This window comes from Camarhynchus parvulus, chromosome 4 (genome assembly GCF_901933205.1).
Source record: "Camarhynchus parvulus chromosome 4, STF_HiC, whole genome shotgun sequence".
Classification (NCBI taxonomy): Eukaryota; Metazoa; Chordata; class Aves; order Passeriformes; family Thraupidae; genus Camarhynchus; species Camarhynchus parvulus.
Window position 1 is genome coordinate 43,563,349 of NC_044574.1, and position 24,577 is coordinate 43,587,925.

At 39.1% G+C, this 24,577-nt stretch overlaps 1 protein-coding gene across 2 annotated transcripts in view; it reads left to right on the forward strand.

Annotated features, from left to right (window-relative positions):
• The window catches only part of FBXW7 (F-box and WD repeat domain containing 7), a 173,229-nt gene that overhangs the window by 142,047 nt on the left and 6,605 nt on the right, over positions 1–24,577 (forward strand). For both annotated transcript variants that reach the window (XM_030947165.1, XM_030947166.1), the window contains 8 exons: positions 721–803; positions 3,854–3,995; positions 11,079–11,213; positions 15,452–15,575; positions 17,441–17,577; positions 19,234–19,347; positions 22,417–22,598; positions 23,649–23,874. In XM_030947165.1, the coding sequence (XP_030803025.1) occupies positions 721–803; positions 3,854–3,995; positions 11,079–11,213; positions 15,452–15,575; positions 17,441–17,577; positions 19,234–19,347; positions 22,417–22,598; positions 23,649–23,874 (1,143 nt within the window). The remainder of the gene's footprint in view (positions 1–720; positions 804–3,853; positions 3,996–11,078; positions 11,214–15,451; positions 15,576–17,440; positions 17,578–19,233; positions 19,348–22,416; positions 22,599–23,648; positions 23,875–24,577) is intronic.

A 24,577-nucleotide genomic window follows, 5' to 3' on the forward strand; every position in this document is an offset into this window, starting at 1 on the left:
TCCATCTCTTTGGTAATTTTTGCAGTCTGGCTTCCCCTTTTAGCAGCTGCCCTGCTCATTATTTGGTTTTGATCATATCTAATTGTGGGTGACATTCGAGACTAGGGTGTAGTGTTTTTCATCCTTACCCTTCTTGGAAAAATACTGGTTAATCTGTCACTCAGTTTTACTGCAATTTTAGAAATGTTTTCAATGTACAGCTTTAAGATAAAAGTATAGACAAAAGATACAGTAATTTTTTATATTTTTTTAGGCCCTGAAATAAATATGGTTTATAATGCAGATAGGCTACGTAAAATTTAACCATTTCAATGAGAGACTAAGCAATGAACCTGAACACAAAGAATCCATGGCTTTGGTTTAGTTCCTTCCCTCCTCTCCTGGGAGGACAGAGAACAGTTTAGTGAATAAACCAACACAAAATAAATTAACACAGTTCTGCACACTTTTGCACAATTTGGGAATTAAAAGAATGTAATTCCAATAGATTTTGGACCCTAAAAGAGCAATAATATATACATGCACCCTCTAAAACATACATCAAATATTGTTGAATTCAGAAAATAAAATACTGCTTTAAGTGATTTTATGAGTGTCAACTTTTTGAAATTTGGTATAAAAGTAGCAGGTAGAAATGTGTTAATTTTACAGAAGTACACATAACTAAGGTTGATTGTGTAACTAAATCCGTGTTGTTACTCTTTTTCCCTCACCTTGCAGATGAAGAGAAAGTTGGACCATGGCTCCGAGGTCCGTTCTTTCTCTCTGGGAAAGAAACCCTGCAAAGTCTCAGAATACACAAGGTAATTAAATGCAATGACAGATCACTGGATCCTGATTCCTGCGTATATCCTGTCTTTCCAATTGCTGAGCCTGATTAATTAAGCTCCTCTTAATGTTAAAACACTGTAAAGCAAAGAAGAGGTGGTATCAGCATTTGTATATTGCTTTGCTAATTTAAATTACGTGAACTGAAGATGAGTTTTAATGAAGTAGCCAGACTTGCATTTCTTCAGTTGAGGTTTGTGTTTCATTCTAAATATAGCATGCCCATTTACTTAAGAGACTTTTTGAGGGCTGGAGCATTCTTGGGAATAAAGTCAATCAGATTCTAAAAAGGGACATAACGATAAACCCTAAGACTATTAAAATTGTGATCAAATGTATCACTTTGCTATGGTAACAGGAGTGAGAGAATGGAAATTCATGTAGGCAGAGCAGACCATCTGATCTTAACAGGAACACACACGTACTTGCTATCCACAATGTGAAAGTATTAGGGGTTCTGCTCTGCTTCCTTGCTGCTGCTGTGTGGTGCCAGGAAGCACAAATCCCTGCTGCTGTTCCCACCAGGTGCTTCGTGGGGTAAAGCACTCCTAACCATGAGCAGCAGAGCAGGGCTGTGGATGCACGCCTTACAACTGCATTCTTACTATGTAGTTGCCATAACAATTGTGCTTGGATGTCACACTGATCCCATCCTGTTTGAATTTAACAGTATTTTGTGTTTTTTCCCCACTATAAGCATCATCCCTCCCGTGAGCCTCCCAAGGTTCTCTGGAAATGGCACTTCTTTTGAGTTCACTACAGTAGTGTTCAGTCACTGATGGCTCTTGCGAAGTAGTTTATATTTAATTTCTCTTCCTTTAAGAGGTTTATCAGGTGATGAGTGAAAACTTAGGCAGCAGGTCCTAGGGTTGCTTTTTACATGTGTGAATGCTGCAGCAGAGTAAAGGAGGTGATGTGCTGTTGCTGAGAGGCACTTGTTGCAGCTTCCACATGCCCCCAGGCCTGCAGGTGGTGTCTTCTGATTTCTGAGTCAGTCTCATGGAAGGACTGTCTTGTTGGCCACCATTTCTTAAGTTGACACACTGGGAGTTCTCTGCGCTCCCAGAAGAGTAAACAGTTCAGCATCAAAGAAAGCGTGCTTTTTTGTCAAGTGTGTCTGTCAGGTTCAGAGGAACTGCTGGACTTTTCCAGCTTCCCCAGAGACCTTACTCATTGTTTCAGGGGGATGAAAACATAGAGGAAAAATGAAGCATGAACAAGTGTCTTCTGGTTTCATCTGAGGTCAAAGGGAAGAAACTTTTGAATCATGTTTTGAATAACTGTTTTTGACTGAGAACAGTTTACAGCAGAAGCAAGTAAAGTGTAACAGTTCTACTAGGGCAAGTTCAAGGCTACAATACTGCTCAGAACCAATAAAAGCTAATTTCAAGAGCCTTATTTTGAACCTTGAATGATAGGCCTTGTGCTGTTCTCTGTGCAGGTGATTAGAATGACTAAGCTGTAAAATCACATTTTTATTTTAAATATACTTTTAACTGACATTACTTGGATTTTGAGTAGTTATTGGCATAAAAGAATCCTTAAGTAACATTTGATCCTCCTCTCTTAAACTCTTTGATTTGGTTTTATCTAAATAATATGTAGGCAAATGATGCAGTTCTTGTGCCTGCTTGTTTCCATTTTCCCTAGGATCAGGGACTCTAAAATTGACCAGCTGATGAACTTTGTTTGCATATAACAGATAAAGTCAGTAAACAAATGCCATTGCGAGGATCCTTCATCTCTGAAACAGTATTTTCATACCAGCTTCTGTTTCTGTTATTACTCAGCAAAACAAACAGTTAAAAATAGGCCTTCTCAAACCAATCTCTAGTTTTCTTGACCAGTTTGGGTATATGTTAGGACATGCTATGATTGTCCTTCAGAATAAGAAAGAGTAGAGTGAAATATTTGTAGAGCATAATGAGGTAAATATTAAAATGAACTTGTCTTGCATCATTTGAAGCTATTCCTTTAGCCACTGAAAAATCAGTAAACCCTCTAAGCTCATGCCTACTAAAAAATTGGGTTTATCCTACAAAAAAGCAGAGGTTTTTTTGGAGTCTCACACTATATTTAAAGTGTTCATGCTTGTGCAAATACTTTGGGGTTCCATATTTCCTGCTAGGGAATACAGCTCTGATATTCTACGAATTAAGTACTTTACTAAATACAAAACAAAACCAAAAGAAGAACCAATCCTGAAAATGAAAAAAACAACCAAACAAAAAAACCCCAAACCAGAAAACAGTCAGCTGTGTTTCTTTAGACTCCCACAATAGTAGCTTAATCCCAGCTCTTTTAAAAGCTCCATTCTGTACGAATGAGCTGGTTTTTAACATGTCAGAGTGAAAAAATCACACTGTGATTCAGAGAGCACCTTTGGCTCCTTTTCCCTTTTCACTTCACACACCACCCCCCCTTTAGTTCCTGTGTCATTCCATCAACACACAAACTTTAAAAGACCATATAGAGTATTTCAAAGCCCAGTTCCAGACCACTAAGCCACTAGAACTGCTTGATATTACTAGCTCTTTGTCAACAAAATATATTAAAACCTAAAAATAGATTTTTTTTTTCCTTTCTGTTTTGACATGAAGCAGCACTAGCACATTTCACATACAGGTGGAACTCAGATCTGGCTTCCTACATCCCCCATCAGAAGGCAGCAGTGTAGCCCAGAAGGAAAGGAAATACTCTGGCAAGGAAAGGAATATGTAAACCTGTATCTTTACGCACAACATGCTGGGCAGTTAACAGAGTGATAATTTTTCAGCCTTGAAATGTGATCCCTATTTCTCCCCTAGTTGGAGGGCTAGCGCTGCAGTGGTAGAAGCAGGCAGATTTATCCAAGTGAGGGACTGACCTCTTGAGTGATCAGCAGAACAATTCTTCACGCTAATGCTTTTGGACGAAGCTAAAGAGTTGAAGTGATAGTTGCAAATTATGTACTAGATTTTTTTGTTCTCTTGTGAATTTTCCTTGATGTTTTACCTATGGCTGTCACGTTTTGTTTGTGTGGCAGTACCACGGGGCTGGTGCCATGTTCCGCCACGCCGACGACGTTTGGGGACCTGCGGGCAGCCAACGGCCAGGGGCAGCAGCGGCGCCGCATCACATCCGTGCAGCCTCCCTCCGGCCTCCAGGAATGGCTGAAGATGTTCCAGGTAACTGTGCTTGCAGAAATGAGCATCTGAAGCAACTCTGCCTCCATGGTTTGTGTAAGGGAGCACTTCAGTGGAGTTGGTCCTCCTTGTACATCCCAGAATGTCTCTGCCATTGATTTCGTGTTCTCTTGCAATAACAAGTGGGCATCAGCTTTAAGGAATACTTGTTCCCTGTTTCAGCAGAAAATAACAGCTTTAACTGGTTTCTTGATAATATAATCCTTCCTGTTTAATGCTTTCACATCTTCTGCAAAGTCTGTCCAATGTGTAAGGGCTAACTGCATGGCCTCAAGCCATTTTTGCTTGAGACTAGTAAGCTTTGGTGCGTGGTTTGCTTCAGTGCAATTACAGCTTTAGAGTCATCACAAGTCTGGTGTCTTTTAAGAATAGAAAGAAAAGTTTATCAAAAATAGATTAAAAGGAAGCTCAATGTGTATCTTTACTGATCTCTGTGAACTGAACATGTCAGCCAGCACGTATGTACACAGCTGAAGGAAGAGGTTTTGCGTATCTTTTAAAATGCCTTCAGCAACGCCTAAAAATTACTTATCTGGACAAAAGAAAAGATGTGAAGGACAATGCTATGGACTGCTTGCATAGGTTGAAACCGAAATCTGCCTGGACACCAATCAGGGAGCACCTGAGACAATTTTGTATATGTTAATACAAGCAAAGTTTGGGGCAAGCTTCTCCTTCAGGTCCGCAGCTTGTGCCATGGAGATCTTAAGATTTTGGTCTGTGTTTTTAAGAAGCAGGGATGAGTCTTAGTCATTGATTTGAAAAATGGAAATATTATGTCTTCCTATCTTGATTAATAAACTGTTCCTTCTAAAAGCATTTTCAAAAGGAGCAACTAACAAATACAGGCATTGTTTCAATTACTGTAACAGGCAAAGATAAAAGAACAATATTGTAGATACAGGTACCTATCATACAATTTTGCAGGCAGAAATGTGCTTTGGCTTGATTCATGCTGCCACATAATACCATTGATCTCAATCACTGTCAGTTCTGAACATTAAAATAATAATGTAGAACCTCTTTCCTCTTTATTTTTACACATTTATGATCTGCTTAAACCAGTGGAAGCTTGAAATTAGGATTCTTGTACACATCATTCAATTTCTTAAAAATATTCACATTTAATTACTGTGGTGTATCTTTTTTGAGACTGTTCATAGAAATATGTCTTTTTAACCCCTAAGAATCATATTTGAATAATACTACGTATATTTATATGGTAATGTAATACTACATTGTATTTTAACATTTTGTAATGTTACAACATTTGTACTAACAAAAGCTATTTTGTTACAATATGTAACCTATGTCAATGTAAGATTGATAGTTAGTGACAGTTACATATTTTTGAAAAAGATTATGAAAGAGGTTGAAGTGTTTGAGAGTGGTGCAGACACCCATGACAGGAAGAGCAATGCTATTGGCTGTTTGGTTAGGATGAGTAGTCTATAAGCCCATGAAAATTTTGCCTATATAGACAAATGTGTACAGTGTGTAATGTAGAAAACATGTTTTAATACATATATATTTAGATACTTTCAACTTGTCAGAATACTTAGTTGCAGTACTAAATGCCTAAATGCTGATCTATACTATTGAGAGAGAGAGGGAGAGGCCTCTCTCTCCTAACTGGAGATCATTGAGCAGCACTTATTGATCATGTCTGTCACTGGTAGTTTTTATTGCATTCACAAAAAGGAGTCCCTTACTTTTGAAGAAAAGCTTTCAGAGTCATGTAGCTCTATCTCAGTGTTAAATCTGCTTGCCTCCTCATTTTCTATGTGCTTATTTTTCACATGAGTTTCATGAAAGGGGCAAGTCTTAAACAGCCAAATGATAAAAACATATTCATAGGGGAGGTAGCTCTGCCCAAAGGGCAGGATTAAATGGCACATGCAGCATCATTCTTGCAATACAAAGTTTTTCCTGTAGAGAAACAGGAATGAGAGAGCTTCCTTCGTGTACTGTGTACTTGCTAGTTTAGCTTAATACCTCTCTCATTTTATATGAAAATATAATTCCAATTAATTTTAAAGCTAAATTTCTAGAGGCATATGTACTGTTTCAGGTAAAACTGTTCTTTGGCGTAGAAGCTGGCAGTGACCAGTGATACTTGGCTATTTTGAGGACTCTCACTTGCATGTTGGCCGTCAGTCCTCCTCCTGTGTTATCTTTTCAGATAAAATGAAGACCACTTTGCAAATATTAAGAAAACTTAAGATGGTCTATAAGGGTTTTTTTTTAAATTTACTTTTTATATGTACTTCCTGTTGTTATGTTTTATAGTTGATCTAAGCCTTTTATTTTTAAAGTAGTGAAATAATGCCGAAGGGACAAACAGTTGTGTAGTTGCACTTTAAAAATAAAGTTGTATATGGATTTCAGTGAAGTCTGGAGAGAAGAATAGAAAGGCATTTTATTAGATTCAAGCCAGTTAGTTTCTTAAAGGCCTATTTATTTTTTCTGGTTTGCAGTGGCTCTTGACTTCAGGTCTTTTTAAAATCCACTTTAAGAGTTTTTAAAACCCAGTGCCCAAGTGTGTCTTTACCAAATTTCTTCCTTTCCAAGAAGTTTTAAATCACCAAATTGCTTGACATAAGGAAAAAAAGTCAGCTGGATGCTAAGTTCAGTCAGATGTGGTATTTGCTTTAAAAATTATTAAGCTCTCCATTCTTCCTACTTCCTATACTTAGGGTGTTGGGGTTTTTTATTTAATTTATTTTAAAATGGCATTTTCATGGAAAATTGATTTTGGAAAGTTGTTCCATACACACCAATATAGGCAATCACTTTGAATAACTACTTGATTATTCAAATGAATGCTATCATTTTACCTACACCTAGAAGCGTTATTTTTCACAGCAGTTTAGATAGTGTCCAAAATGCTTTTGCCATATCTGGCATTTTTTACATAAATAGTTGGCTTAGTTGCCTAAATTCAAATTGCTTACCATTCTCCCTTCCAAAGATGCTCAGGAATGAATGCATATACAACTGAATAGCCCACCTCCTCTGTGAAGCAGGCATAAAGATTGTACCGTAGCCAGCATTGCAGCATTTTCTGCTCTGTGTCTTGTGGTGGGATTAGGTCAAGGGTTGGAGTTTCTGTGCAGCCCCTGCATGCAGCTCTGGAGAGATCTGCACTGCAGCTTCACGCCCCTCCTGGCTGCATCACCATTCCTGCCTTGTTCCAGAGCACTCCTGCAGACTTACAGCAGGTCCCCTGCCCGTCCCTTTGGTTTGGCTCTCGTGGCAGTTTTGTTACGTACAAGTTCAGCTGGTTTCAGGAGAAACTACAGTATCCAACCTCTGGAAGGGTTGTGGAGTCCCAGCCAGTCACAGCTCTTCTAGACAAGGTCCACCATGTGTGCTGCAAATGTTCAGTCCAGGGAACCAGGCTGGGGACTGGGACTCTGATATGGGTTAATGAGGGGACTTCAGCGCCAGCTGCTCCTGCGTCCCTCCTGGTGTGACAAACTACTTGCTGTACAGCTCTACAGCTGTAGATGGTGTTTCTTTCGGTGCTTATGTGCTATTTTTATCCAGACTGAGATACCCTTAGGGCGTGGGATGGCAGGGTTTTGGATAACTGATCCAAGAGCTGGACAGAAGCAGGCTCCAAGAAGAGCCCTTCTGCAGGTCTCAGTAATGACAGACCTCCATTAACAGAATTTAGTAATGGAGAACAGCACCCTGAAGTTAAACTCTTTAAAATAGATTGTCCTTAATATACCTATTATAGCAAAAGGATATAATTGCTACAAGCTGTAATTGTACAAATTGAAGGTAGCAGATGAGAGCTGAGCAATAGAAGAGTGCAGGTCATGGAAGAGGAGAGGTGCAGAAACAGATGATGATAAAAAAACAGATAGCAGGTCAGACAAAGGTGTGAGGTGGAAGTTGTAGAAGCAGCGAAGATGTTGTTTGTATTGTAAGAAAGGGAAGACATTTACCCAGAACGGTGCAGGGGGAAAAGAAGGGATAGTTTTCAGTCAGGTAGTGCCATTGTTACAGCAGCTGCTTTACTGGATGAGGAAAGGCTGCTATGAACAGCCAAAAGGCTTTGGCTGACAAATCAACACCTTCCTGAGGATATGGGACCAAAGAGGGGATATGTTTCTTTAGGATTCTGAAATCATTCAATGAGCAGTATCAGTGGGCCCTGCTGGCTTCCCAAGGGCTATGTTAATGAATCCTGGCGTTATCTTTGCCAAGGGAACCCCTGCTCATGATAAAAACTTTAGTTCCATTTTACATTAAAATTAAATTTCAGTTTTGAAGACAAGGAAAGCAAAGGAAAACAATTAAGCAAAAGTATTTTAAAGTATGTTCTTTACAAGGGCCTTCAATTTGAAAGGGAATTGCCTGGTAGAAATCGAAGGTGTCTGGTCACGATCTTCTACAAACTTTGAAACTTTGCAAACTGGCACACGGTTACTTTTTTCTTTCTGCTTTGCAACGTTTGTTTACTGTTGTTTCTCATCAAAGCCACAGTTACTCCTTTTCCCTTCTGCCTGATTAGCTACATGCAGTTTTCTTGCGAATGGATCAAGCTACAGGGCCCAGAAACAGGATTTACTAGTCTTGTCTTCATTAATGCAAACAGTTGTGTTCATCTGGCAAGGCTTCCTCCCAATTTTCCATGCCAGACATTTCCCTCAGAGACCCCTTACCAACTGTAGCTGGAGGTTTGTTTGCTTAAGTGAAAGACTGAGGGGACAGTGTCCTAGAGACAACATTTTGTAGCAGTTGATTGCTTAAGAAGATCTGTAGGAAGCTGCTTGTACCCATCCCCTAATGATGACAGACAGATAAAAGAGGGTTCTGCTTTTAGTCATTAGCAACTCTTTCTCATTCTTGAATCTTTCCCCTTTTCTGTCCAGAACTGTATTAAGTTTTAAAAACCAACTAGGTGTAAGATACTTACAGATTAAGATAGCATACAGTGACATTATTAATTAATGACATGTTGGTAGCTGCTAGTAACATTTGCCACAGCAGCAAACAATGCTCTTCAGGTAGAGTTGTTCTAATTTAGTAAATGTAGCTGCTTATGAATTAAGAGTAGACTGACCTTGGAAATTTATATTAAAAGGAAGTAGCACAAGTATTGCTTTCCCTCTTTTTAATTCTCCTAAATTCAAACACGGCTGACAGATGACATTAAAGACTGCAAACGTTTGTACCTAACACCAGCTAAGCTGTGGGTTAATGAAACAAACAGCAGTTGGAAAATTGGTGAGATAAACAGTACTTCAGTGCATGATTTATGGAGAACTGCTCTGTGATGCAAATGTTTCTATTGAAAGAAATTTATAATAAAAGCTGTTTACAACAGCACTGCTGCAACTTTGGCTGAGACAGTCTTGTTTCTTTTTAATATTCTGAGGTATTGGGTATGGGACATGGAAACCCTCATCTCCCGTGGTGATGCTGCATACACACAGGTGGATGGGGAACGTTTTCTTGCCAGCTTAAACCATTTTACCAATTGCCCACAGTGTGTGGAAAGGCTCAGGCCAGGAACTTCCTCTTCCATTAGGGTAGGCTGTCCAGTAGCTGGCACACATTTGCTGCAGGGCAGGGGCATGGCAGTGGGGTGAGGCAGCTGCAGTCCCAGAGTGCTCTCTGTAACCGAGCCACCTCCACTGCCCTGGGGCACTCGGGTCACTTGGAAGTCCCCATGGCCATGGTTTGGGTAAATTATACTTCTCCTGACATTTCAAGTATTTTGATGTTTTAATTAGGGAGAAATGATGCAATGCTGTGATCTTTTTACGTTGAGTAAAACTGGGTATTTATCTGCTTTGCATTCACTTTCAGAAATTCCACCTTCTTCTTCATTTGCCTCATTATTCTGGCAGAAACTGCACAGTACACTAACATTGTGGTATTGTGGAGACCAGAGTGAATTTTCAGAGTCAAATCCAAATTTAGAGCATAAGTGGTAAAGGTCCTGAGATACATGGCAGACCAATACAGAAATTTAAATTGTAAGGTATCTTGCCCTCTTTTTTTGAGTTAGTCTCTTATGGTAACTGTAATATCATTTGTATGTGCTAATTTACTTGTAAATGTCACTCTAGAAGACATTTGAGAATAGGAATTTGAATCTTCTCTCAAAAACTGTGATGTCTCATTTTCTCTCTAAGGCTTTATTTGTGCTCTAATTCTGTTGCTAAATCAGCTAGCAGTAGCTGTTGGTTTTTTTCTGTAAAGTTTTTTTTCTTTAAATTGTTTTCATGTAACGAATCAAAGCTCTTTGATGAGCACAAATGAGTTTAAGACATGATTTTTCGATCCTCAGTATATTAAGTTACAAATTTTTTTTCCCCACAAACGATGCTACTAATCTGCTATGCTCCCAATTGAGTGCCTTATTAAAATCTTCAAATTTTATAGCACCCATTAGTAAAAATGTGGAGTAAGAAAATTAGCAATCAAAATTCCCTGTTTATTCAAGTGTAAGTTGATACTTACAAAATATGCATTGGTTTATAGCCAGGATTCTGAAATTACAACATTGTCACTTAGGGACACACTGTAGTAATAAGCAGAGAGTAAGCTAATGTACTTTTCAAGAAAGTTTTTTACTTTCCTTTCTTCTTATTTCAAGATTTTGGTCTACCAGATGAAACATGAAGATTAAAAGCTCTCATCTCACTTGAATGCGCAATAGAGAAAGGGTGTTCATTCTATTGCAACCCCTCCGTTGTCTGTAGCATGTGTGTAGATTTCATCAGCTTCAAAAGAAGCTTAATTAATTCAATTATTATTACTAAATATTATTATCTATTTAATTGCCAATCTGTATGTGCGTATAACAAATCCTTTCTTAGCTTATGAATTAGTGTAGTAATTTTGAATATTTTGTGTTGATTAACTCCTCATTTTTTTTTGTCATTAGCATGAGCATTTATCTCCTGGCTTTTTATATGCTTGTATATAGTTCAATGAGGAAACTTAATTTGCCTTATTGGCACAGCAGTGGCACTTATTACTATAAACCAAACCAGTTTGTTAAATTAAGCTCACTCTTTGTTTCTTCTTCTTCCCTTGCAGAGCTGGAGCGGACCAGAGAAGTTACTTGCTTTAGATGAACTCATTGATAGTTGTGAACCAACACAAGTAAAACACATGATGCAAGTGATAGAGCCCCAGTTTCAAAGAGACTTCATTTCCTTGCTCCCAAAAGAGGTGAGAATTTTGGGGTAATATTACATTTTGAAGTGCCTTGGCTGCCATCTTTAGAAAACTTCTGTGCTGATTTTGCCAACATAGCGATGTAAAGTCATGTTAGAGGTTCACTGTTTGGAACACTGCCATAGCATGTCTACTGTAATTTTAGGTTGACATATCTCTGTCTCTTGATAACATTTAGATACTTGGAAATACAGATTACCCATTTAAACAAAATCCTAATAGGTCTAAAAATATCTCTGTATCTTAATTGGGCCAGTTGTGCTTTTTTTGGGGAACTAATTCTGTTAGGGCACAGATACACAAAGATTTCCTCTGGATGTAAGACCTCTCTGCACATTATTCTCTGAATGTAAGCGTTATTTTTAATGCTGTAAGTGGTGAGTGTTTTGTTAATGTTATTTTTAAATTTATTTTAGAGAAACGGAACCCTAAAATCTCTACCGAATATACCAAAAGTAAACCCAGAAAAGCACTTCTTAGTAAGGATCAAGCCAAACTGTAATTAAGCAGGCACCTTAAAGTAAATCCTTCACTGAAAATCAGATCATGTTGTATCCAGTTAAAGAGAAACTGAGATTTAGATTTTGGTGTGTGTAACTAAGTGCTGTCCACACAAGAGTAATTTGTGATGTCATCACAACTAGAACACGAGGGTGGGTAGGCAAGGTTATAAACCCAGTTTGCTGCAGTTATTGAATAAATGTATTTTAGTTGACTTACAAATAGTATTTCTCACCTTGATTCTCAATTCCTAACACTTTGCAAAGCAAGTTCTTTTAAGTTATTCTGGTGTTTGTATTTGGCTGCTATGTTTGACATGGTTTTATTACCTGAAGACTGTTTCATGTCTCTGTTCTTTGACACTCTTTTCTGACATATATCCTATTTTTGAATACCTGCATGTACATAACCCTTCTTTCCTTTACTACACTGTCATATCTTCACAAGTCTGGAAGTGTCACAGCCTTCCCTTGCTGGCTGGCCTTTGTAAGGGTTGGAATCAATTTATGCAGCAAGTATTAACTTAGTACACAGGACATGAGATTAGTATTTAGAGAAGCAATTCCTGCAGCAGCCTTCTCAGGGAGTGGAAAGGACACTGGGGGAGGAGAAGAGTTCAGCAGCACCTCTGCATCGTTGCTGTATTTCTAGAGAAGCTGCCCGAAGCATCAGAGACAGAGAAAGGCAACAAGAATTTATGTTTTGAAGAGACAGAAGATACTTTGCCGCTTCTGCATCTATTCCATCTGAAAATTTAACAGACAATTGATAACAGTAACTCAGAGATCAGTTCTCTTTGCATGATTTTCTGGCAATACTCACTGAAGTACAACCAGTGATCTAGTTACACTGTAACTAAAGATGTTATAATTTCAGTTTTCACAATTTCTTCAGAGAACAAATACAGTACCTAGCAGTAAAGCTTCCTCACTTAGGTTTCTTCACTCCCCTGTGAACTACTAATGTTTAATTTGTTTATTTCTGGTGGGATTCCTGCCTTTTTAAACCAGAGTATTGTAATGTGTAGCTTCATGACAGGCTGACTTCACCAGTGAAGTTGGCTTGAATAATTTTGCTTCCTAACCCCGAGTCACTGTCACCAAAATTACCCGAGTTAAAACAAGCCATGGAGCTGACTCCACCATCTCCTGTACTGTTCCCTCAGCCAGATCTCCCCAGCAGGGCTGTCCCCAGCTGCTGAGTGCTGCCTGCAGTGGGGGGTGATGCTCTGAGCTGTGGGGGCACGAGTGAGTTGTTGGGGTCAGTAATTCCATGAGGAGGCTTCCCTGGCAAAGGCAGCCCCCTGTGCAAACACGCTCCCTTGGGCTGTCGCTCCACATTAACATCTGTGGTTAGCTCCCGTGCTGTTGGATGCTATGCACTGATCTTATTACCAAACCAGAACAGGAAGATGATGTGGACAGCAGGGCTTTGCTTCAAAACCATTGTCTGCAATGCAAAGGCCGTAACTGAAATGCCAAATCACCGTGGAAATGTTTGTTTTCATCCCAATAAAGCAGCAAACAGTTAATATGAAATAAATAGTCTTGTTTTCTTGCTCAGACTTTAGAAGTAATTATTCAAATTACTTATTTATGAAAATCAGGTTGAGACACCAATAGATAAAGAGTTCTGCTGAAATCAGTCATAGAAATGTTGGTTCTGTGTGTTTAAGCGAAGAAAGAGGCAAGGAACTGCTTGCTATTGGGTGTTGTTAACACTTCAACAGAGAGTAGTCATAAATCCAGTTCAGTCAAAGGTCAGATCTTTGCTACCTGAAATTTTCTTATAACTAGATCCATGAGCTGAGACAAAGGGATGTCATCTTTTATCCACTGCTAATCCTAAAGTCAGCTGTGGGCTCTGTTGACCATTGATGACTGTTTAGATAAATGTGGTCTAAAATAAATGTTACCCATATTTAACCTGGTTTAGACTCGGTTGGCTCATAGGTTTAATTAGCGCCAGCTTAGCAAATGTCTGTGTTTGTATAGATAGTAATTTTTAAGTAATATTTAAACAAACTGCTGTCAACTGAGGAACATTTGGGAAAAAAATGGAAAGGGGCTATGTGAGGTTTGAGTTTTGTCACGTGCAGGTCTATGTGATGTGTGTTAGGAAACAACACTTCAGTAACTTCACATGCCAGGAATGAAGACAGAATGTCTAAAAGGACCAGTACAGTTGTTGCTCCTGTAATAGAGAGCCTTACACCAGATCCCAAATGCTGACTCCCTGAGTAAGGAGAGAAGAAGGTTTTTCAGGTTTGTGGCCTGGGGTGCCTACAGGATCTAACAGATCATTTAAGGCACAGGTCCCTCTAATGTGGAGTGCTGTGTGCTCCCCATGAGCTGCAGGTGATGACTTGCAAACAAGGTGTGTGTGCAACCAAAATGCAAGCAGTTGTGACGTGCTGAATTTTTATTTCCTGCTCACACTGGCTTGTCTAGGTCACTAAATGTTTTTCACAAAATAAAGTGAAAAGTCTTCTGAGGTCAGCAGCCTGCAGTTATGACTTCCTCAGTAAATTTCAGTCTTTGCTGCTTTGAAGGGCAGATTCTGTTTATATCTTTCTGTTTGTCTGTCTATCTATCTGTCTATCTAATCTCGTAACTTCAGCTAAAAATTAAATTGAAAGTCCTAAACAAAATAGACAGCAAGCAGAAGTAAAAGTGGGTGATCTGATTTCCTTGACAGCTTCTGCATCCCGTTAATTACTGACAAAGTGCCCACTGTGAGCATGTTAGTAGTTCTCTGCATTATTGTTTATCAATATTGTTCTTTCTATAAAGTTTTTAGGGACTCTGTGCATTTCCGTGATTAGGGAGTTGCATTGTTGCTGTCAAGTAGAAAAGCTGTACTTGGTCATCACACAATGATACACTCTTTGTGTTTTGGATTGTGATTTATATGCCTCTGTTTAAGGCTTCGTGGAGATTTTGGGGGCTTTATTGTGGTCACTATATGGCTTAGCTCAGTCTGAGAAGGTCTGAACTTTTCACAAACTTTAGTTTTGTCACATGGAAAAACTCATCTTCCATTTACTTTCTGGTGCTCGTTAGGATTTACCCCGTGGTTTTGGTAACAAGCTGTACTAAAGTTACATGTCCTTTATGGATGCATCCCCATCCATAAAGCTCCTTGTAACTCCACCCAGGAGTGTGTTTGAATTCTCATCAGAAAATGAGCAATACCTGCACTGCCTTTCCTACGGCTGCAGAGTGGTTTGAGCTCTGGGGAATGTAGCATTTACTTGTTCTGTATTTGGGCTTTCTGAGTGATGTTACTCATCACAATGTACATCCCTATCTGCTCACATGGAGAGCGCTGTACTTTTTAGTTCAACTCTCAAAGTAACTTTTGTTGAAATTGTTATGTAAAATAACATAGACATAATTACTTTGGTAATCATTTTTTTAATGATTCAAAGTAATGTGGCTTATATTTTTTTTTTTAATGTAGTAATTATTTCAGCTGCCACGTATTTTCCTGCAAATGCAGGAATCATTTTGTGATATGATCTGTAAGGATTTAGTTACTTATGATGATTGTTATATTTCCACATGCCCACAGGAATAAACTGGAGTCTGTTAAGTTTCAGAGATTGTTTAATAATTTATCATTCCAATTTTCTGTATTTCAGCCCCTGATGTGTGATAGTAAATGGAGTTATTTCACTTTTCTCTTCAAAAGCAGTGCAGAAAATACACTTTCTTCTTATTTTTTTACAGCTGGCACTGTATGTGCTGTCATTCCTGGAACCCAGGGACCTTCTGCAGGCAGCCCAGACATGTCGTTACTGGAGAATTCTGGCTGAAGATAATCTTCTCTGGAGAGAGAAATGCAAAGAGGAAGGTAAGGCTGAGCAAAATGATGGATGTAATGGTCAAAGTGTTGCCATCATAAAAAATGCAGTTCATTTACATAATAAGCTTAAAGTTTTACGAAAGCAGTTAGTGTGACTTTAGATTTAGTGTTAGTTATGCTTTAAACTACATGGTATGTATCTCTGTTGAAAGCAGGAAATAGAAATTATCCGTGGAGCGCTGAAGTTTGGGCTTGAATATCTTGTTTATAAAGTATGCTAGTTGCACGTTTTTAGAATACATTTGGATTGCTTTTTGAGGATTGTGTTTATTCAAAATGCAACCAAAAGAAATAACAGCTGAGGTGTAAAAATGATAGGAGTATAGCCTGGCAGTTGTAGCATGGAGGAAAAACTGTTTCAGTGCTTGGTAGAAGGGCTGCTGTAATTTCACGTCACTTGTAGGGTAATTAAGGCAGAGATGGCGCATGGTAGTGGGAGATGGTGCTAAAAGGTTTGCTTGGAGAGGGACACACAGTCCATTAGCCACATGGATATTATCCTGCTCATGCCAATTCAAGAAGATATGGTGCTCCAGCAGTGATATGAATGGGCAAAAAAAGGCTCCCATGAAAGTAGCCGTGTATTTGTGCACATGGAGAGTATAAGCTCTTATTTTTAAGGTTATTTATAGGAACAAGGAGTCTCTTTGGGCCAGGGGGAAAGAAGGGGGTAGAAGACCACATACATGTGATCCCAGAGCAGTCTCATCTTGGACACAGGACCCTGTCCAGACTGCCTTGGATTATGGAGACAAGGACTTCTGAGGGGCTAATGCAAAGGCTTCAAAAAACAAAACAATGTCAGTTGTAGCTGGCTATTTGTGAGGGCACCTAATATGTTTTCTTTTGTGATGGAAAGCAGGTGTCTGACCTCCTAAATCTTCTCTAAAGATTCTCGTCTTAAAATTTTCAGTGAAAATGCATTAAAAGGACAGAGTGAGAAAAAAGGAGAAGGTTGAGAGGGGAATGAGCTTACATTTGTGAGATTACAAGTAAGAATAAATACATCCAGGCAGGAGAGCACAGGCAAGCAGGCCAGTATTGCAGCCTGCTTAGCCTCACTGAGCTGCTCAGTAACACGAAAGAGCCCTTAATTCAAGATTGCAGGCAGAGAGGGGGCTAAAGGCAGAAGAGTGAAATCCACATACTGGCAAGACACAAGACTCCTGCCAGTAATGAAATGCAGTGGAGAGAAGAGCTGCATAGAAAAGAGAGCAGGGTGAGAGAATTGTAAAAAAAGCTGTATCTGTAGTAGCAAGGGTAAAACAAAGCTCTGCTGCTTAAGTGTCAAGTCAGAAAGGGCATAGCTATACTTAAATTCCAGCCAAGAGAGGACAATGCCAAAAGCACTCAGCCTTACAGATCAAGAAAGTAATTAAAAGCTCGCTAATACCAGGAGTCACAGTGAACTTAAAGGTAATGAAGATGGGTGACCAGAGTGGAGAACCACAGACAGAAAGGTTGACTTCTTGAGCTGTTCTAGAATAAGCATATAAGTGGTTAAGGAGGTTTTTGGACAGTACCCATTTGTAAAAGGCAATATTCTGCTGCATTGCCTCAGAAAGGGGGATCCAAACCCGAGCTAGGAGGTTGCCAGCAAGGAATGATGAACTAGAGCATTTTCAGTTTGTGATTATGGTAATGATTATGCTGAACTGACAAGGACAGAGAGTATAAATCTCTGAGGAGCAGAGTGGTGTCACTGACACGCAAATGTTGGCATGCAGGAGGTTGTTACATTTCTGCCATATTTTAATGTCAGGGGTCATGGTAAAGGTTTGGGAGGGAAAATGTTTTCTGTGGGGTGGCCTCATCTCTTCCCCTCTCCCCCCTTTTTTAAAATTTCATTTTAGGGATTGATGAACCATTGCATATCAAGAGGAGGAAAGTAATAAAACCAGGCTTTATACACAGTCCGTGGAAAAGCGCCTACATCAGACAGCACAGGATTGATACCAACTGGCGGCGAGGAGAGCTGAAATCGCCCAAGGTGAGGTTCTGAGCTCTGTGCATGGGGCCGTGAACAAAGCAGGAGCAGCTCGTGGCTCGGCTTCTTTCCTTTGGACAAACAAGACTATCCATGCACAAAAAGCAGTGAAATGCTACAGAAAATAATCATTTGTGTTTTAGCTTGCCCTGGCTTTAAATTATATTCTGGCCACCATTTTGGCAATGTGTTATGCTTCATACTGCAGAACCCTTTCACCGCTCTTCTAAGAATTCCCATACAATTTTGGGAATTCTTATAAATATGCCAGTCTCTTTGAGACAGGTAATCATGGAAAATTTATTTGAAATACTTATATTTAAACATACAGACACATACATTGTACATATATAGGTGTACGTGTATGTATTGGTAGAGCTGGGTCATGTTGCAACCTAAAGTACTTGACGACTGTTCTGTGATCAATTCATGCTTTATTTTTAAATATATTCTTCTGAGTTGAGCAGCATAAGACAATAACTTCATTCTGTGTTAGGATGTCTCTGGGGTTTTCTAAATGTTAAAATTATTTTAATGTCATTTATATTTATCATTGCAACCTTTCCAAATGAAGACATGAAGCAATATTTCAAACCTTTTGTAAATAAAATAGCAACTCTCTAATCAAACCTGATAATGAACAAGCAGCCAGAAATGTCAAGAAAACCCATATTCGTGGCTTTTTAAAGTTTTAAGGCAATTTACCTGTTTCCTTAATTAAAAATAACAAAATAAAATAAGAACAAAAGAATTCCCTTGGACAACCTATGGCTATATCCTGCTGTTTATTTGGCCGTGACTTATGTACATCTCTGGCAACGGTTCTATATTTCTTGCATTGATATGCCACATCAAGTTATCTTGGAATTATTATTAAAATTACAGCCTCTGGCTTTATCCAAATGCCATTTCATTTCAACAAACATCTTAAAAAATGTTTGGATATCTTAAATAAAAAAATCTTCATCCTATGTATTCTACTGAGGATTTTTTTTTCTGTATTGCAATAAGATATACAAAATTTCAGTTTTTCCAAAATCAAGCACTGAAAATCCCACCTCTATAAAGCAGCATTCCAGTTCACATTCCCAGCACATGGAATTGTTGCTTTTGTTTGCATTTAATTGAGTTGATGGTTTTCCAGTTTTTGACTTTGGTGCTGACTGGCATTTAACAAAATACAATGCTTGGCTGATAAGGGAAAAAAACAGATGTAGTCAGCCTTGACCACTGAAATACAAATAAACAGCAAATAATCAACCCATCCTTTTCATTCAAGATGGAAACAAAAGGTAACAGTAAATTGAAAATCAGCTGAAAAATAAAGAGATGGAATAACTGCAGAGGAATAGAGCAGTGTCCAGTTACTAATTCAGCCCACTTTTGTTAGTGCTTTTTCCTGGTACTTTCAAGAGGCTTGCAGTAGCTGTAGTGTGCCTGCGAAGCAATGCAGCATCACTCCATGGAAGGAGGGAAACACCTTCTTTGGTCCCAGCTGGTGGTAAATTAGACTTGACACACGGGATTAAGGGGCCTTATTATTACTGAAGCAACTCTAGCATTTTGTAATTTATGAATCAGAAGAGCACTTTGTTTCTCCTGCTTCTCTAATCTCCTGCATTAAATTGTGACTGTTGCTTTTGTGTTCTTGGTTGCCAGGTGCTCAAGGGCCACGATGACCACGTGATCACGTGCCTGCAGTTCTGCGGGAACCGCATCGTGAGCGGCTCCGACGACAACACGCTCAAAGTGTGGTCAGCAGTGACAGGCAAGGTGAGGTGGCTGCTCTGCTGCATTCCCTGGGAAATGAGCCACAGGCAGGGCACTGGCACAGCAAAAGTGCTGCTGGGCCGTCAGACCACGCTGCAGGGTGGCCTTGGGTGCTCTGGGGCAGGAATTGGAAGATGTACTGGATAAACATGTGGGTTGCCTTTTCCCACACAGAAACTCCTCCAGTTCAAAAAAGTCACCTTGATGTGAAATTGCAATGCTGCTCATGTTACCACTGGCATATATCCTTGTTCTCTTGGCAATTCTGCTATTCTTGTGGAGTCGATTGAGACACGGATTTTAAAGAATTTGGACAGAAACATTACTTTATCTTCCTTAAAGCTTAACTTAGGCTGCATTTACCCCTCTGGATCTCTTTTTCTCACTTATCTTCTAGCATTCTTTCTATTGTTTTCAAGTTTTTGCAATGGAGTGTTCATTTTACTGGCTCAGATTTCAAATACAGAGTTTGTTTTTCTTTCCAAGCTTCTATATTGCTGAGCCACAAAAAAAAAAAAAAATTAACTTGCTTTAGGTTTAAATATTTCCTATTAAATTAGATCCAGCTCAGGCAGGAATTTAATAAGCTTCAATAATTTAATTCTGGCTTAGAGGAGCAAAACAATATGTGCAATCAAAAAGACAGTTCTGAGCATTTCAGTCATGTTAGAACATCACAGCTACTCAGCCCACAGGTTTTTTTTTTTGAGGTGACTGACTGACCAGGGGTGTAGAAAAGGCCTGGGGAAACAGTACTTTTTCGTTTTAGACTGGTATTGTGTGCGCTTAGCTTGGATTTAATGGTATGGATAACAACAGGACAGCTGCTGAGGGTAACATGTTTAAGATGTAAAAGTTATCCACTTCATAATGTGGAAGCTGAATGTATTCACCATTTGTCATTGTATGCCCAGAAGATCCTTGAAGGGATTGTTAATCCTGCTGTGGGTAAGAATAAAATTAAGAGCCATAGGCAGCCTCACCCTGCTGCTGTTGACTTCCCTACAACAAACTGTCTAATGAGGGATTCCATAATGAAATGTATGTCTATTTTAAATGAAAAGGGCAACCTAAACACAAATGAAAAATACTTTCTTTGTACATACCACACTCCCAAAAGCAAAATGTTCCCTTAAATATATCAAATTAAGCCCAGTGGCGTGACTTAACAATTACTGTTCAGTAATTTTTTGAAAGTAATTGCAAAATCTAGTGTGGCCATTTGCCCCAAACCTTTAAGAGAGCCAGAAATTGTGTCTGAAAGAGGGAAGCATGCTGTATCAGCCCTCATGCTTACTGATGCTGAAGAATTAATAAAATAAAGAAACCCTAAAGGTTGGTTTGTGCAAATGAACATGACTAAATAATTCCCTTGACAGATGTAAAGCCTAAAATAAGGATTCTGTGTTCTTGCTGCTTTAACAGGATGATTTCTTAAAATACGAGCACATTGGATGAAATAAGAAAAAAAGAGAACTGTAGAAATGAACATCAGCTATGAACTGAAAAAGATGGATTTGATAGCATGAATTAAGCCAGGAGCCAGTAATTGCAGAAAACTGGTTAAAAATTGTTAAAGAACAGTACAACAAAAAAGCAAACGATTTTCAAGGATGCTAGAAAGAACAGGATATTAACAACAGGAATTACTATACTGTCACTGATGCAGAAAAAATACTTTGGAAGAAAATTCATGTGATGGAAATACAGCATGCAGTAATAATAGAACATTTCAGCAGAAACTCATGCTTACTACTGAAGTTATGGTTTTTCTTATTAGAGTTGATCCAGATAATCAGTGTTTGATTTTTTTTCCCCCTTAAAGTAACCTTTGGCTTAATATTAGTGCATTTTCAAAAGGCATGATCACAAGGAGAAGATCCAGGACAGGACAGTTAGAAAGCCAAAATGCATCAATGTTGAAATGGAGTAAACTGAAAGACTGGGTATTTAGGATACCCTATCTCAGATAAAAAATATTGGACTACATCAAGAGGAGTCAACTAACAGTTAAAGGAAGGCCACGGCAATTAATGCCACTTAGCATTAGATTACAGAAAAAGAGATCCTCAAACTGCCTTGACCTCTTTTCTTGTGCAGTTACAGGTTTGACTGATAAAAATAATAGTGCAGAAGTAGATGGCTGTGTGCACTGAAAGACTCTATCCCCATGACAGAACTGAAGAAAATAGAATAATGGAAAAGTCAACATGGCACATATTTAAATGGGTTAGAAAATGGGTAATTATAGAGATCATGTTGTTAAAGTAAATGCAGAATCTTCATGGAGTATCTTTCTAGAGGAGTCTTGCAAGGATCTTTCCTTGTCTGTACTAATGAGCATTTATTGCTGCCTGGTGGGAAAGCATATATAGTCATTACTTGTAGGGAAAACAGCCTGGGCGACAGAGACGAGCCATTGTTCTGGGCCGACAGGGGTTTTATAGAGGAAGGTGTGAGCAAACACTGTCTGTGCATGGTGAGAAATCATGTCATACATTTGGGATCAGAGAAGGGAGGCTGTGCTTATGTAGTGTGGGATTCTCTCCTGGGCAACAGGAAAGTCCGGAAAAGGTCGGAAACATGGTTTTGCAAGAATGATGCTGTAGCTGTGGTTTACAGAGAGCAGTGTTTCTTGGATAAACAAACAGAAAAATGCAACAAAAATATATGGTTTATAGATTGGTGGTTAAACTACCAAGTGTGCGCTCTCTCCACTTCTAACACACTTCAAAAAGCTATTGGAAATCCTGCAGTGACTCAGAAAAATGCCAGGAATATGACTCAGGGCTGCAAAACATGTCCTTGTATTGAGAAATGTGGAAAGATGGCTTAGTTTGTCAAGGGAAAGATTACAAGAAAAATTCCTTATAGTTGAAGTACCAACATTTGAGAGAGAAATTTTATGAGTATTTTTTAAAAAGGGGAATTTTTTTGTTAGATCAGAAAGAAGTTTCCAGGGGTCTTCTGGCTCTTGCTATGAGAGCCAACTCTTACATCCAAGATTGCTTTTTCTTAAAGTATCCGTTCCCCTGTGTCAAAAGGGTAACTAAGGAAAATGTTTCTTTTCAGTGTTTGAGAACACTGGTTGGGCACACAGGAGGAGTGTGGTCATCACAGATGAGGGACAATATCATCATCAGTGGCTCCACCGACAGAACGTTGAAAGTCTGGAACGCTGAGACTGGGGAGTGCATCCACACCCTGTACGGACACACCTCCACCGTGCGCTGCATGCATCTCCACGAGAAAAGGTGAGTGAGCCTTCCTGCAGAGCTCCAGCCACAGCCTGGCCCAGCATTTGTACACTCCTGCTCACAGAAAGTGCTCCTGGAACCTGGGGACCTCACCCAGCACCGAGTGAAACACAAAGCAGGCAAAACATACATCAACACAAGGGACGAGATGATTAGTAGGAGCAGAAGCATGATAATACTCAATGAAGAACTGGAAATTGAGTCATGTACTTCAAAAAGTCACAGTCTGCGTTATTTCAAAGCTAATTCTTTGTTACGCCATGATCCAGTCTCCCACACTGAATAATTTCTTCTTTTGTCAATGCTACAAACTTTCACTCATTTTACCAAATAACCTTCTAAGTATTGTCACTGCAGTATTTTATTTAAATTTTAACTGATTATAACATAATTTTTGCAATAATTATGTCTTGATTCAACAAACATTAGCAGAGCTCTGTTATTTGGCTGTGGTATGAAGTTGTTGACAGATTGTTGGTTGCATTTCTTCTTTTTTGGAGAGTGATGAGATTTTTCTATATAAATTCCATTAATGTTCATTCCATCTCATCTCTGTTATTGCCTAAAAAACCTTATAGAAGTATAAACTGAAAAAAAATCAAGCAGAATAGCTGTTACTTTACTAAAAGTGAAATTTCTGAAGATCTTTGTTTATTTGTTATAATTAGTCAATTCAGTTATTAAAACAGGATGCCTGTAGCACTGGCTGGAGCTCACCATGTTCATAAGCTTTCATAGGTAGATACAACGGCCCGCAGAATTTCTCATGGCACTGTTTTGCTGTTCAGGAATGAAGAGCCTTTTTAAATGCCGATTGCTAATTATATCAAATAGATCCCGAGGAGGTGAATAGAGAAAGGAAGAAGAGCACTCCAGTCATTTGAGACCCCATTAAAATGTCACACCAAGCCAGAACTTTGGTGGCTGGTGCACCAACTCTATCTAATGTCCCAAATTGAAACTCAGAACCCGTATGTAGCCAAGTTTGATTGCTGTGGTGCTTCCATGTCCCAATGCTGAGCACAGGAGGGGCTCTCGTTGCTGCAGGGTGGTCAGTGGCTCTCGAGACGCGACGCTGCGAGTGTGGGACATAGAGACGGGCCAGTGCTTGCATGTCCTGATGGGCCACGTCGCCGCAGTTCGGTGCGTTCAGTATGATGGCAGAAGGGTTGTAAGTGGTGCATATGATTTTATGGTCAAGGTGTGGGATCCAGAGACAGAGACCTGTCTGCACACACTGCAAGGGCATACTAACAGAGTCTACTCGTTACAGGTATGTGCTTTTTATCTGCTGCTTTAGTTTCCTTAAGTAATGTTTAAAGTCAGTTTTTTTCATCTTATTTGTTAAGTTGTGGGTACCTAGTACAGAATTATACAGACCACAAGCATACAGAGGCATCTGTAATAAACCCCTCTTTCATTTTGTTACACTAGTTATACCTTGTCTTAATTTAGAAACTGAAACTTCTTTAGAGTAGCATTTTTTTTAAGGAGCCAGTACAATAAAGCCTAAGTCTCTATACTAGCAAGTTATGTTGTTGTGGATTGATGGGTTGTTTGGTTGAGTATTTTTTTTTTCAAATCTTGCATGTATTTTGGAGTTATGTTTTTGCTTTCCTCAAGAAATTCCAAACTTACTGTTTTAAATAAATCAAAGGATATAGCAATTGACAGTGTGCCAAAACCCCTGTTGGATTAATGTTCTGATTTATGGAGTTCTGTTTATCCTCATTTTCTAGTCCCATCTTCCAATTCTAAACTATAATTCAGAGTTAGGCTGAACCTAAAATTTTAATGATCCTGTGTAAATCTCTAGCTTTCTACTTCCTCTTCCCTAAGTACAGGCCAGATATAACGTGTGAGACTGTTTCAACAGCAACATGTTAATGGAGGTGCAAGTTATTATGGTGCTGCTTTGTGGCATCTCTCTATTGCTCACCAGTTACCCACAAAGCTGGCAAAGATACACACAGACC